At 38.5% G+C, this 15,688-nt stretch overlaps 1 protein-coding gene across 2 annotated transcripts in view; it reads right to left on the bottom strand.

Annotated features, from left to right (window-relative positions):
- The window catches only part of LOC113064018 (rap1 GTPase-activating protein 2-like), a 33,987-nt gene extending 25,546 nt beyond the window's left edge, over nt 1–8,441 (bottom strand). The window contains exons 1-2 of one of the 2 annotated variants that reach the window (XM_026234519.1): nt 8,121–8,441; nt 2,518–2,553 (exon numbers count right to left, since the gene is read on the bottom strand). In XM_026234519.1, coding sequence (XP_026090304.1) covers nt 2,518–2,553; nt 8,121–8,164 — 80 coding nt within the window. In that variant the 5' untranslated portion in view covers nt 8,165–8,441. The remainder of the gene's footprint in view (nt 1–2,517; nt 2,554–8,120) is intronic. The other variant, XM_026234520.1, reaches the window with a different exon arrangement.
- Nucleotides 8,442–15,688: the final 7,247 nt, after the last annotated feature.

Below are 15,688 nucleotides of genomic sequence, written 5' to 3'. Positions count from 1 at the left end.
TTTAAAGAATTGTGAACAGTTTACCTTTAGGATGCATTATAGACATAATTCCAAGAAAGAAAAAAAGAGGAAATATTTTTGGGGAAAAAAACCCCCAAAATATAATAAAATCAAATAATGATATAATAGAAATAATGATGATAATAATAATAATATATATTTACATATTTAATTTATAATATTAATAAGATTATTATTATTATTATTTATCCAAAATGGCATTTTTTTCTTTTCCCTTTTGTATTTTTTTATGATTTTTATTTACGGTAATATTGTAAAACAACAACAACAATAATTATGATGATATGATTATTGCAAATAAAAAAAATTAATATACAAAATATTAGACGAATACAAAAAAATTGCTTTATAAAAAATTGTATTCTAAAATACATTCCATTAAAACAATAAGACACGACTGACTCTATCAGCATGGTGGTTCAAAAATACATAGATTGTCCCTTTAAGACATGCTTAATGTGGTAAAAGCAACACTCTAATGATAGTGACACTTCATGTGACCTTCACATGTTGCCAAGCATGTTACAATTCACTTGTCTAAGTTGCTGCAAATCAAAGAAAATGTAGCAAATGGCTTGTAGATAATGAACTGATATCACACTCTGTTTAAAAACCAATAGACAAAGCCTTAGCAAACTCACAGCAAACATGTCCTGTTTTGGTCTATTTACTCATGGCTTTGGTATTTTGTGTTGGTTTTTTAAGAGCAAAACATACTGGTTTTCTTGTAAGCTTAGCATGCTTTGATGCCACATGCATTGTGCAAGCAAAAATCTCTCAGGTTTGATGTGTGAAACGTGTGTGTATACAAAAACGCGTTCATCCACACCATTGTAAGCAGGACTGAACAGTGGGTGATTGGTTAGATGTGGAGATCCCACCTGCTACCTCTCCACCTGTTTGCTAGCATGATCCATCACATTGTAGCATGATTCATCAGATTATAAAAAGAAATGTTTGAACTGGGTCTCAAATTCATCAGCATCACTGAAAAGACCAGAATCTGGTAGAAAATCATCTCATATTTCCAGTGGTGGTCCTTTGCATGGGATTCTCATGTATCTTAATTAGCTTCCTTAAAAACCTCAATCAGTCAAAGTCAACCAGTTTCACTGGGAACGCATGTTGGCTAATCACCGTCAAATTCAATGCTATATTTCATTTAGCATATATATACATTTCGTAAGTTGATTTGGATAAATCAATATTTGTGAAATTTACTAGCAATTTCAATTAGTGGTTTTTTGTTAGGTGAAAATCTGTAGCAATGTCGGCAAGTCCGTGCTTTTCCCATGGAACTGGGTAACTTTTATACGGTTACACTGTTGGCCCCTCCAGGAACTTGATTGTTATACCCAGTTTCGCCCGGAATACAAATTTTATTTATTTTAAATATTGGGTATTTAATGATTATTAGCCATATCATAAAAATATCATACTGTCTTAAAAGTATTGGCCAGAAAATTAATATCAGTTTATCCCTAATTTTAATAAATCAGTACAAACTTGTACAAACTGCCCTGTGAAGGCCGATATCAGGCAGAACCGGATCGTTTCCATGTGTATAATCTGCATTCACGACCCTATTCAGGGTTATTCAGTGACACATGTAAGCAGAGTGACGCTCCTTTCCACTCTGATGCTCCAAGCACTTTACCAGACCACTTCATCAGAGCCTTTCAGGACCTTAAAGCCCTGTTTGTTTGTGTATGTGTGTGAGGATATTGCTGGAGTTGCATATGCACTCATGAATAATAAGCTAATGCCTGTGAATGAGTGGATGGATGGCGAACAGGCGGAAGAGGAATCTGAACATTTTGCAAGACAGGACAGATTAACCCTTTAACATTTATTATTTATCCATTAAAAAGGATCATTTCAAGTCAACCAACTAATACAAATAGAGTTTAAGTAGAATTATAATAAATAAATTAAAAAAGCCTTTAATATTAATATAATATTTTCTTCGAATCAATGCAGTCACAGACCAAATAGTTCAAATGAATCATCTAAACTGAACCGAGAAGACTCATGAATCAATCTAATGAGACGGTTAATAATTAACATTTGAATTAATGTCCGATTCACTCACTGCTCGTCTTTGGTCATCTTTTGGACTTGAAAAGAGCCAATAACTACTTTATGATAGTGGTTCACAAATGTAATGAGAAAACATCTCAGGAAATTAATGGTTCAGCTAGTGTAAAAAGAAAAAATGTTGATCTAAATCCTAAAAGACGCCAAAAAGCTTACTATTCGTCTACTGATAGATAAAATGCTAAAAACCACACATACAGATGATGCTTTTCGCACAGGAACTAAGCATTTTGGTCACGCAAACCTATGACTACACATGACTGCCTGCAGTTTTCTTCTGAGCAACAGGCCTCTCATTTAGCTCTATTCATGAAACACGTAGATAAGAGGATACAGACTGTCAGTTTTTTTGGGGAGATGGAGAGTAGAAAGGGGGTCTGCGGTGCAGACACTACTCACCGAGATCGAAGGGCACTAATGGTAGACTTGTCAACCCTGCATTTGAAGAGAAAAGACAAGAAAGCATTTAGGATCAAGGAACAAGAGTAGATGGCTATAAATTGCTTAGTCGACCCGTCAGTTCAACTGGCAGGACGAAAGGAACAAAAAAGGTTAAAAAGGGACATTTCTGTAATGTATCATCTCTGTTTGATTTTGTTGTCGACACGGCTAGCTGAGCTTATTGCCCAATTAATGCAGACATACAGGAAAGGTCACCCACCAGCACTGTCTACCCACAATATCACATCAAAACATAATAGGGTGGACTCTGACTGTGTGGAAGGGTGTGCCTGTTTATTTTTACTCAGCTTGTTTTTGATATTTCACACATTTCTATGTCACACACAGTTTCCTTTTGTCAGCTGAGTAAATTAATAGTATTATATTAAGGACCTTTCATCTTTAAAGATTTTTTTGATTCACAAAGACATGCTTCATCTCCAAGCATCTTTTATATATAAATAGAATGTAAGTGATGCAACTCTATTTATAGTGACGCACTTACAATGACCAATCTGTAAACTTTAACTTTAATATTGTAATACTTACAATGTTTTGCATTGTAACACACGCAATGTTTTAACAGTAAAACAACAAGACATAATATGCATGTTAACATCATTTTAGTCTGAAGAAAGTTGTTTACCAATCTTTTCTGCTAAGTCATATCCAGTTTTACAATTTCATTGGCATGACAACATAACACTAACAATTCTACAGCACAATACACACATTTTAACAGAAGAATTAAGTCTTGAACAATTGATTGATTTATGACTTTACATTTCTGCTTTTAAATGCTACAAAAAGATGAAATTACAATATTTTGCATTGCATAGCCAACCATAATGACATTACAAAGCACTGTATTTGCATAATTCATATATATATATATATATATATATATATATATATTATTTGGGGGACAATGCTTAAAAAAATAAAATAATAATAATGATATAATAATACAATTATATTGTTTAATTATATTATTGTTTTTCCAGTGTTCCCCCAAAGTCGCTGTATGTCACTTGCAATTCTCTTGTTTAAATCGCTGATTTAGAAATTAGAGTTGAAATTACAACATTTTATTGTGTTGAACCTGGTATATAATAGATGCTTTCTTTGGCATTTTTAACTCCAAGAGCGGTTATGTGCAGCAGTCCGTGAGCGCGCTGCTGTCAGCTCCCATTACTGTATGTAACTGCAGTTATTATGTCCCATGTTTTAAATCATACTAGACTGATTCCCTAAAACATATAACAACAAGAAATGGAACATCCTGTTCAGTGGGACAATTTAGTGAGCGTTTGTTTGAAGATGCCACTTGGTTTGATATTTTGCAAAGAAACTCATCTATTTCAAGGGGAGAACTAAAGTGCCAAGTGTCCAAATATTAAGAGGAGACTGTGCAACCCAACCAAAGCAACATATTGCCCCCAGGACAGCACCTACAGGGTTCAAATGTACATGCAATATACATACATACATACATGCAAACATATATATATATATATATATATATATATATATATATATATATATATATATATATATATATATATATATATATATGCAGCTGCTGCACATGCCTTAGAGCATCAGACTCAGATAGGTTATAAATGGATGTCCAAGTGAGGACTCAGTTAAAGAATATCACAGATGGAAAACACACATTTGCATGAGCATGGTGTATTTCTGGTGCTGTGAAGCAGAGCAGACAATCCATCATCTCACTGTCCACCACAGTGAGGGAGCTTTCAGAGCTTACAGTGTAAAAATCTGATTAAATGTGGTGTAAGTGTACCTCACACACAGGGTCCTCAGTATGAAGTCAGCATCTCATATGATCGATTTGTGTGTGTGTCTGTGTGATAATCTGTTTGTGTGAGGGACTGTTGAGGTGTCACTATTAAAAGCATGGTGTGATGGTGACTAGGGTGTGGTGGGGATGTGGGTAATTTCAGAGGAAGGGTGTGGATGTGTGTGTATGTGTGTTGTGCGCGTGTGTGTACATGAAAATTTCCCACAGCAAAAAGCTGACGCAGGCTTGAGAATGAAGTTCTCATTTGTTTGCAACAATAAGAACAGAATTAGTACAGCATATGAAATATATTCTTTTACAAATAATACATAGGGGGCAATACAGAGGGTAACACTAGTGATGTTTCCATCCTCCTCTTTTTATGCAAATTTTGTGATATGCTGGATGGAAACACCAAGATGTGCTTAAATTCTAATAATGCACATAAAAATATATTTTTTTGTTTCGATTTGTTTATCCGATAAGAAGATATGCACATGAACCATGACTGCAACATATTTACTGAATAAATTAATTGATTCATCTGATTCACTCTGAAGCACAAGTAATTTATTACATTAAAATACCTTACATGACTTCTATTGCAGTAACTTCCATTTTTCTAAGTAATATTTTGTGACAGGAAGTTACGTTTTTGTTCTTACTTACTGGATGGAAATGGCACTTTATTGGCAAATGTTTTATGTGATATACTAATTTAGTGCACAAGTTAAAACTACAACTTTGGATGAAAGAATCACTAGTTGCCTCAGCAAGATATCATAAACTTAACACAAAATTTAAACCTAACCTTCAGCCTAAAGGGGCGGTCACACTAGCCTTTGAGCGTGCAAAATTATTTCGGACGCCGCTACGAATATGGGCGGGAGCAAGATATAACGGTTTCCCCTCAGTTATCACAACATGGATTAATCTGTGCTTTACTGTGTCTTTTGCGACGGTGTCGAAAGCGTCTTATTATATTGTACTCTCTCTCTCTCTCTCTCTCTCTCTCTCTATATAAATATATACACACTAAACAATAAAAAAATTATACAACGTGTCCTCATTCAAATGTACGATCTGTTCCTGTTTACATTGACACTGCGAACCATGCAGCTTTTTTTATTATCTTTTAAATATGTATTATATAAAATAGGATGCTGCGCTACGGCTAAAATTAGCACTTCCTTCATTCTTTAATTTCTGTACAGAGAGGTCACGCAGTGACGTATCGATCATCTACTGGTCACACGACTTCACGTGATGCAAATTCGCAGGTCAGAGTTCACCAAACTTGAACTTTCGAATGCAGCGAAATGCAAAATTTTTCGCATGAGCCTGCGTTTCTGGTCTGACGTATTCGCATGTGTATGAATGGAAGTCAATGGAACGAAAAGTGCAGTGTGACCGCACCTTAACACTAAGGCTTCTGTAACACTTAGGCTAAGGCTAAACAAACCTAACTCTTAGCCTAATGCAAAAACCTAATTGTAAGCCTAACTCACAAAAAAAAAAAAAAATAATGGTAAATTATGATTAAATCTAACCTTTAGTCCAATGCAAACCCTAAATATAATCTGCATCTTAATTTTAAGGATAAAATGAACTCTCAGCCTAATGCTAAAATAATCTTACCTTCAACCCAACTCTCAGCTCATTACTAAGGCTAAACTTAACCATCAGCCAAACACTAAAGCTCAATAAGGCCAATCCTCAGCCTAAAGTTAAACTGAACACACAAACCAACATCTTAATTCTATACCAAAACCTAACCATCAACCTAATGCTAAGCTTAAATCTAAGAATATACCCTTAGGCTAACGCTAAGGACAAATAAACCTAACCCTTAGACTAATGCTAAGAAAAAACCCAATTCTCAACCTAACACCAAGTTGAAATCTAACCTTAAGGCCTGGTTTCACAGACAGGGCTTAGGCAAAACCAAGATTAGGCCATTGTTCAATTAGGACATGCAAGTAATTTTTTTATAAACATGCCTTAGAAAAAAACATTACTGGTGTGCATCTTGAGACAAGACAAGGGCACTGACATATTTTAAGATCAATCAGTGTAAGCTTCTTTCAGCTGCAATAGTTCAGATTTACATTTTAGTCTGGGACTAGGCATCTGTGAAACCGGAGGCAAATCTATTAAAAACCTATATTTAACCTTAAGCCTAATTTTAAGGATAAAACTGTCTGACTAATATTAAAAACTCATCTTCAGCCTAACACAAAGCCTAAACTTATCAATTGGGTCAGTGAAAAGGCTAAACAAACCCAGTCCTCAGCCAAACTCTAAGCCAAAACCTAAATTTCAACCTATCGTAAACCCTAATCCTAATTCTAATTGTAGACCCAAGCCTAAATCTGCACTCTTGTGCAATTTCCAGACAAATTCTGAATGTTGTCACACTCTATTGAACATATCAAACCAAAGAAAGGGCCACATTGCTTTAAAAATGGTTAAAAATAGATGTGTGTTGTCAGGTAGAGACAGCATAATATAGAGGAAGAGCAAGAGAGAAAGTAAAACGAGAGTGCTGAAAGCTGTAAAAGCCTCAGTGGAAAGCTGAAACTGTAGCATCATAAATAAAACATTCATTGCTCTGACCCCTCATAACCATCGCCTTCATATTCACAGTTTCCCTGTGTGGTGATACACACACACACACACACAATCAAAATATCATGCATAACAGCATGTTAAGATAAACATACATCTACAAAACAAAATCACAAACCCACACTCGACCTGTACAACCCCACACTTACCCAACCTGTGACATCAAAGTTTCAAGAGGGAAGCGAAAAAGGAAATGTGAAATGCTCTTAAGCAGGACAGTGGTGAGAAATCATGCTAATTGTGCACTCTAATACAACGGCGATCACTTTGAAATGATTTAAAATTGTGGAAAATATTTAGCATCTTAGTCAGAGCATCATATATAAACTTATGTTATCTGTACTGTATTTTATTTTGTCCAAACAATGAAAGTTTTGGACCCCATTGATTTTCATTATATGGATAAAACAAAGAAGAGACAACAAAACACATTACATGTGCAACATTTTCCGTTAAATTCATTCATTAATAATAATTCGTTTTTTAGCATGTTTACAAGAGATTCACACATTGGTGAAGTTTGGCTCTGTCTCAAAGTGTCTATAAGAGGAAACTGTGAATGCATATGAAAATATACCTAATATTGGATTACATTACCACTTGAAATAAACAATTTCAATATCTTCGTATTTTTCAGACAGAAAATATATTTGCTACTTACAAATGTCCCCATTATATTTCACTGTGGGGCTATCTGAGAAATTGTCTTGGCTTATACATATGATTCAGACTAATAGGTATCTGTAACAACTTTCCTGGCCCATATTAGTGAACAAAGAAAAAAGGACACTTGAACAATGGGCAGATCCAGATGACTAGATGCCTTTTGATTCATTTGCATGCTACTATCACTATCAACTGTTATGACACTCCTAATATCTTCTCACATAGATGTCACACAAAACTATTTCAAATCAATATTCTGATATTCCTCAGTGTAAATCGTGACACATTCATCTTAAAAATCAATGCAAAGCCATCACTGGACAGTGCAAATGAATGCAGATTAAAAAGAGCACATGCAAGCATGCTGACAACCATAAATAAACACCAGTAAGCACATCACAAGGCATCTGGCAGACATTTCCACATAGCTGACAGCTGATGCTGTTCCACAAGAGCAACATACCATCCAAATCCACCGAAGGATACGCTCCTCTTCCTCCTCAGCATGGTCCCTCTTTATTCGCTTCTAACTCCAAACCGTCTTCCTCTCCCTCCTCACTGTCTCTCTTGTATCGTCCCTCTGTGCTCGTGTTTCAGTATCTCACAATCACTCTTTCTGCTTCCTCACTCTCTCGTGTGCAACTATGAAATAATTTCATTCTCCACCCTCTTTCTTACGCTTTGTGCATGTGTATGTGTGTGACAGTTTGGGGTTCTCGCACCTGCTATGTCACTCCCTCTCACTTCAGCGCACAACTCCACACATGTTCAGAGTAGAAGAGAGGGTGGAAGAGGAAGAGAGGAGGAGCTGAACAAAGTATTATTATTCTTTTTTTTTTTTTATCTCATTCAGTCTACTTAGACCCTCTGGGCCTTCTGTGTGCTGGAATATAAAATATGAGATATTGCTCCCTGATAAGGCCTTAAGTGAAAGTGATTTAAAAAATAATACAGTAAAAAATGTGAGACGTGACATACAGCCAAGTATGGTGACACATACTCAGAAATCATGCTCTGCATTTATGCTGCAGAGCCCGGGGAGCAGTTGGGGGTTCAGTGCCTTGCTCAAGGGCACCTCAGTCATGGTATTGCCGGCCCGAGACTCAAACCCACCACCTTACGGTTAGGAGTCACTCTAACTCTCTAATCATTAGGCCAAGAAATTGTTATAGAACCATATCACAACCCAGCGAACTTAACTATTATTGTTTACCTAAATTAAAATTAGGATAATGGAACTCATAAAAAAGGGATGCATTAGGATTTATGGACATGGATCATACCCTGCATGAATTTTGAGAAATGGTTTTGCATTTGTTCTCACAATACAACATTATCATAAAAAGACTGGCAGTTATGTGATACAGTATGTGGCTCTAAAATTTGCCCATTATGAAAGCAATAATTGTGCCAAGATTTACTAATAAGAACTGCATTACTAATAAAAATTACATTGGTGCCCCCTTTTGGCAAGATTCATTTAAACCATTGATTCTTCCAGTGACCGGGAAGTTGAGACTTTCAGAGGTCATCAGAAAATTACAGGCTTCTAAATAATTTAGGTAAACATAAATCTATCCCTTATGAGCCCCAAAAATAAAACAAATGCCATTCTGAAAATAATCGAATCTCAAGACATTTTGAGAATATATGCATTTTATTCTATTGCCGTGCATTACTTTAAAATGGATCACAAAAATACTTTTGTAGATGTGTAAGTCCGATGGAAACAAGAAAATAAACGTAATTTCACTGCGAGCAGGGTTCGAACCTGTGTAGGGAGACCCCAATGGATTTCAAGTCCAGTGCCTTAACCATCCATTTCTTAAAATATATTGTGATATATTGTAATATATTATTTTCCCTTTTTATTTTCTAATATTTAATATATTTGAATACATTTAATAATATATTGATGATACATATATTATATAATATATTGCAAAATATACAAATGATTGCCGCTTTTAATATATTGCAATATATTGGAAAAATATAAATATATATAAGAATATATGCCTATATATTACATGATATTTTCCAATATATTGCAATATATTTTTGTTTCATTAGGGAGGGCTTATTTAAAATGTGTTAGGAATTGTAACAAATCGTTAGGAATGGTTAGACTTCACCAATATTGACTAATAATATTGTAAAATATACTGTATTGCAGTGCAAATTTGATAAAGTAGTAATTAGAAAATTCCATCTGACTGACTGCAGCAATCCCGGTCAACATAGATAACATCAGGCTTTGGTTTGCCAGCATTCTGGTAGCGTCTAACGACACCCTGGCACAGATCCTCCAGTGCTGCACCTTCAGCTGTTCTCAGAACACTGTTCAGAACCTGGCCGAGCTCATTGTCAATGTTGGTCATCCATGCAGACGTGTCCCCAATGCCACCAGCCAGCTTTTTGGTGTTTTCTGAAAACTAAAATTTGGACATAAAGACATTCTGACAGGCTTAATTATACATTTTCTTCTTTTTGTTTTGGTGAATTACAATATATATATATAACACAAATTCACACTTTTTCATCATTATGATGAAATTATATCTATTCCAATTACTCACCATGGATTTCTAAAAAAAACCTCATGCTCAAACCTTTATATATTGTACCCTTCGTGTTTTGTATGTAATCACCCCCTTCATCTCGTCCAGAAGGATGAGGATGTCGTTGGATTGGACAGTCTCAAACCACTGGGCAAGTGGAAGTGGCTTGAAGGGTGCAGGTGCGGAAAAGGCAGGTGTCGTAGCAGATTGGACTAGGGCAACTTTTCTCAAATGATGCACACAGTCAGAGAGGTACTGGATGGCCCATCGTGCCCACTCCTAACTGAGAACTTGTTCTACTGCTGACTGGAGGTAGGAGGAACTGTTACAGCTGTTCCTTGGCCTGAGGAAGGTCACATATTCCTGTCCAGGGCTAGCTGAGTGGTCAGCACCTCTGGAAACAGGGTCCTGTGTGCCACATCCAGTTGTGAAAGGATAAATGCCTCCATGGGCATTCTGGCAACTTGTCTAAACTGCAGCGTCGATAGTCCCCACCCACCAGGTAGTAGCAGCTATCCATGTCGATCAACTCCATGACCTTCAGTTAGTTCCCTGAATGCTGCATCTCCCGGCCACAATGGGGGCATTTAAGAGGAATGCCCCACATCCTCATTGGTGCCCACAAGAACATCCTTTGTTGGAAGTACCTTGGGCTGCATCGGTGGATAAAACCAATATGCCTGGAACTTCTGCCTCAGTTGACCTGTGGGCTCATAGAGGCACTTGGCAATCCAATCTGGTGGCTGGATGACTCTCTTGAACTGACTGGGAAGAAAGCTCTCCCAATCAGTAATAGCCTGAGGCAGAGATGATGATGACTGCAGTGTGGGTGCTGGATATGAGGATGGAGTGGGCTGTAGAGATGGAGAGTGCGGTGGAGCTGGTGATGAGGGCTGTGGAGCTGGAGAGTGGTGTGTATGTATGTCATTGATTAAGTTGCATGAGTGCCCACTTCTGGCAGAACTCTTGCAATGGGCTGAACTGGAATGTCCTAAGCCCTAGACCACTTAGTATCACCTATAAAGTTGGGTTATTTTTGTACATTTTTACCCTTACAATTTTTTTTGGTGCCGCATTCTATATGTATATAGGTATGCTTTGGCTGTTATAAAAGTAAAAAATAAAATGTATATACTATAGATTTGTCTGGGGAGGGGAGAAATGAAATGTGATCTGCGATGACATCATAATCGTGTTGCATTGGGGTATATGGAGTGGCCTGAAGTGTGCATATGATACATATGGTGCATAAATCTAGGGGTTGAGGGTCTGTCTGTTTTGAGGTGGTGTCTCAAGGTCTGTAATTCATGTCTGTAATTCATGGCAGCTTTCATTGGCCAAGGCCCGACCATGAGGCCATTTAACCGACATGTCAAAGAACCAATCCCAATTCGTTTCATGTTTTGCACCATTGATCATCATCTTCATCCTTAATAAATAAACTTGTTTTATGCTTGGGTGTCTGTAAATCTAGTCGAGAGAAAACCCCCACAACTAACTGCAAACTGGCATTCATACCTGTCTCCATTTTGTTTGCAATGCCTCAGCTTCCAATGATCCAAGTCCTGCCCTCTCATTTCAGATGCCGTTCCACTTGGATATCATCACAGCAGAGCAGAAAAGATAATTACAACTTCCATTTTATGGTGACTTTAAGCCTGCGGACCTGTTGCTATGACAGCAACTCCGGGATGAACTTACACCTAACAAACCCAGATCATGCCAGATCATCAACAATCAAATCCAGCTGATCCAACTGAGTTATCAAAGAATGGGCCCCCTGTTTTGGTGGGGAAATCCTGTGAGCGGACTTCCTGTTAGTGGACAGTGGCATAAAGAAGTGGCTCTGGGAGCTCCAGCATAAACTTTTTATAAAGACTATTAGGGTGTTTTCTACCGACGTGGTGTGTACGGATTTTGATATCAGAGAGCTTCTTCTGATTGTATTAGGTGCCGTTATGCCTCCAAAACCCAGACATAAGAACAACCGGACCACATCGAGAGTGCGGCCTAATGCAGGGGGGCTACATCCCCGGCCCAGCGTGATTTTGTCGGACCACCGCCACATGACAGAGATGGTGTTGACACTGTTAGCACTGTCACAGCATCGAGTATGGCTTCCTCCGCTCTGCTTAAGGAGGCGCTTAACTTGGATAAAGGACCTCTTATTGATCATGCTCATCGATCCTTAAACCCCACGCCCAGACCCGGAGAGCGGCCACGTCCCATAATAGCATGTTTACATTATTAAGCAGATTGTGTCGACATACTTCAGTGTGCCAGGACCCAGCAGCGGATCAAGATTGGGGACTCTACAATCTCCATCTTTCCGGATCACACAGTCCTGATGGCAAAAGCATGCGCTGCCTTTAATGACGTCAGTAGGCCAATCAGGGACATTCCAAGCATACAGTATGGTCTGAAATATCCTGCATATTATATATCGTGGCTGTAGACAAGGCTGTCCTTTATCTCCCCTCCTCTTTGCTTTTGCAATAGAGCCTCGTTCTATTTATCTGAGGTCCTTCCCCATTTTAACGGCATTACGCATTCCTGTGTTGAATTCAATAAAATTGGTCAACATACCTTGGTGTCAGTTGGAAATACAATCATGTCCCTTGTCCTCTTTACTGGCAATACTGGCTGGCATGGCTTCAGTCAACCCCTCTGGCTTTACTAACAACCCAGTGGTCATTTCGACATTAAAGATATGGTTTCAATTTAGGAAGCATTTTACATTTCTTACTCCCACCATATCAAGTCCACTGTTCAAGAATTGTGCATTCAAACCTGAATTTCCTGATTCTATTTTCACTTTATGGCATGATAAGGCTCTGAAATATTTTACAGATTTTTATAAAGACAGGGTTTTTTGTTCTTTCACAGATCTAACTACCGAGTTCGGCCTCCCACCTTCACATCTTTTTAGGTATTTTCAAATCAGGAACTATGTAAAATTTTAATTTCCTAATTTTCCACAAATTCCTCCTGAGCAGACATGGGACAGTCTTTTACGATTGAATTTTTCGCAAAGATCTTTAATCTCAGAAAATCTCAGAATAGTTGCACTATTCAGTCCTATGATGACCATTTAAACACTAGGACGAAGGAGACATGGGAGAAAGAGTTAGGTCTAGCCTTTGATGTTGACTGGTGGGACTCTGTTTTAAACGGTATTCACAAAACCATTTAAAAACTTTAAACTGTATATTTAATTTTGAACTCAATTCTAGTTGAGCGGTATCTTTAGGCTCTCCTCCTGTTTGCTTTGGTGTGGCATGATGGTCCGTGATAGACAGATTGTTAACAGCTGGTCTATGTGGTAATACAGTGCATCAACCTCAAACATAGCTTTTCATCTGAAAGATGTATGTAGTAAAAACTTTACCTGGCCGTCGAATCTAAAGTTACCCTGGAGAAATGTCGCTTTTCACCAAAGATCCTCAACAACTTCTAAAGCTGTGTAGTTGAGAGTGTCTTGACCAGTTGCATCGCTACGTAGTATGGCAGCACTACTGTAAGGGACTGCAAACGTCTGCAGAGAGTTGTGAAGACTGCTGAGAAGATCATCAGGACTCTACTGCCCTTGTTGCAGGCCATTAACCACCAGTCCACAGAAGAGACACATCAATCATTAAAGAACCCACCCACCCCCAACACAGACTGTTCCCTCAGGACGGAGGTATAGGGGTGTAAATTGCAGGATTTCTTGATTTAGGAACTCTTTCCTCTTAACTATTAGACTCTTAAACAGGTAGCTAGCTAGTGGACTTATCTATCTCAGAGAACAATCACTTCAAATTGTTTCATCTCATTGAACATTGAAAGAACCCACCCACCCCCAAAACAGACTGTTCACACTACTACCCTCAGAACGGAGGTATAGGAGTGTAAATTGCAGGATTTCTTGATTTAGAAAACTCCTTCCTCTTAACTATTAGACTCTTAAACAGGTAGCTAGCTAGTGGACTTATCTATCTCAGAGAACAATCACTTCAAATTGTTTCATCTCATTGGACATTTGTAATGTTATTGCTGCTATTACTACCATTGTGTATTTGTCAATATTACCAAAGTTCTTTAAGGCAAGTCGTGCAACTCGGCCACCATCTTGCCTCCAGGCAGCTATTTCGGTCTAACAAGACCAGGCTCCTATCTAAACCCCCTTTCTCATCCCACTCAACCACCATCACAGTGAAGAAATTACACCGATGGATGCATCGTCAGCACTCATACCTCAGGTCTTAAAAAATGGGATTGCCTCACCTAGTCCTAAAACATAACTGATCATCTGGATCCACCCAGTGACTGCTGTGAAGAGAGCAGCTGGCAACTAGGGAAAGACCTAGCGACAGCCTGGAAAGACAGCTGACAGGCGGGAAAGACCCCACCGGGCCTGCCCCAGGTTAGCTCCCTGCGGTAGGAGGGACTTGGCACTATTAGTGTACAGGTCCCACCCATCTCTGGCTACAAAAAGTTCAATGAAGAAAAAACCCCCAGAGTCAGTGAGAGCTGGGGAGGATAATGACTCACTGACAGATTACATGGTTATTGACCCAGGAACGAAACAGACAACGAGAATGATGATCATTAAGACACCTGAGATGACAACACCTATACCTACTCCAGGAATTGAGCTCCAGAGTTGTAGATGTGGTTGGACCAAGGAAACAACCTATGCAGGCTTGAGAAGACACCAAGGCCTCAAAAAGTGCTTGCTCTCAGAGCAACAGGGAACTAGCATTGACCGGTACTTCTTACGGAGCAGGTCGAATAAGTCAAGTGAAAGAGTGGGAGACGATTGACACAGACATCAGTAATCTCCTGGGACAATTGAGGGGAACTGCAGTCCGGAAGTTGGAGCGTATGGGAGACCTGATTTACAACTATGGTGCAGAACGCTTTGGGATGGTAGAAAAGAGAAAGAAAACATCACCCACCCAAACAAAGTCCAGGAGACAGCAGGAGATAGAACGGTTAGTCAAGGAGAGAAGGCAGCTGAAAAAAACAATGGAGAAAAGCTCCCGAAGTGGAGAAGGAAGGAATCAACCTGCTACAGGTAGAAATTAAGAACCGACTGGCAACCTTGAGGAGAGCTGAGAATCTGAGAAGGAGGCGTAAAAAGAAGGAGCAAGAAAGGTCAAACTTCTTTAAAGATCCCTATAAGTTTGCAAAAAATCTATTCACAAAGGAAAAAAATGGCAAACTCAAAACATCAAAGAAAGATCTGGAAACTTACCTCAAGCTGAGTCTCACTGAAAGCCAGCGTTACGGAAAGACAACTCTTCCACCCGAAATGCCACAGATACATTCCCCAGAACATCAGATGGACATCAGCCCTCCCAGGTTGAGCGAAGTGAAGAGAATTGTACAGCGGGCTAGGGCTGCATCCTCCCCTGGGCCCAATGGAGTCCCATACCGAGTTTATAAGAACCAGATGTATTACGCTTTCTATGGAGGCTGATGAAAG

The sequence above is a fragment of the Carassius auratus genome, chromosome 46 (assembly GCF_003368295.1).
Source record: "Carassius auratus strain Wakin chromosome 46, ASM336829v1, whole genome shotgun sequence".
In the NCBI taxonomy this organism is placed as follows: Eukaryota; Metazoa; Chordata; class Actinopteri; order Cypriniformes; family Cyprinidae; genus Carassius; species Carassius auratus.
This window is presented reverse-complemented; position numbering and strand designations above follow the sequence as displayed.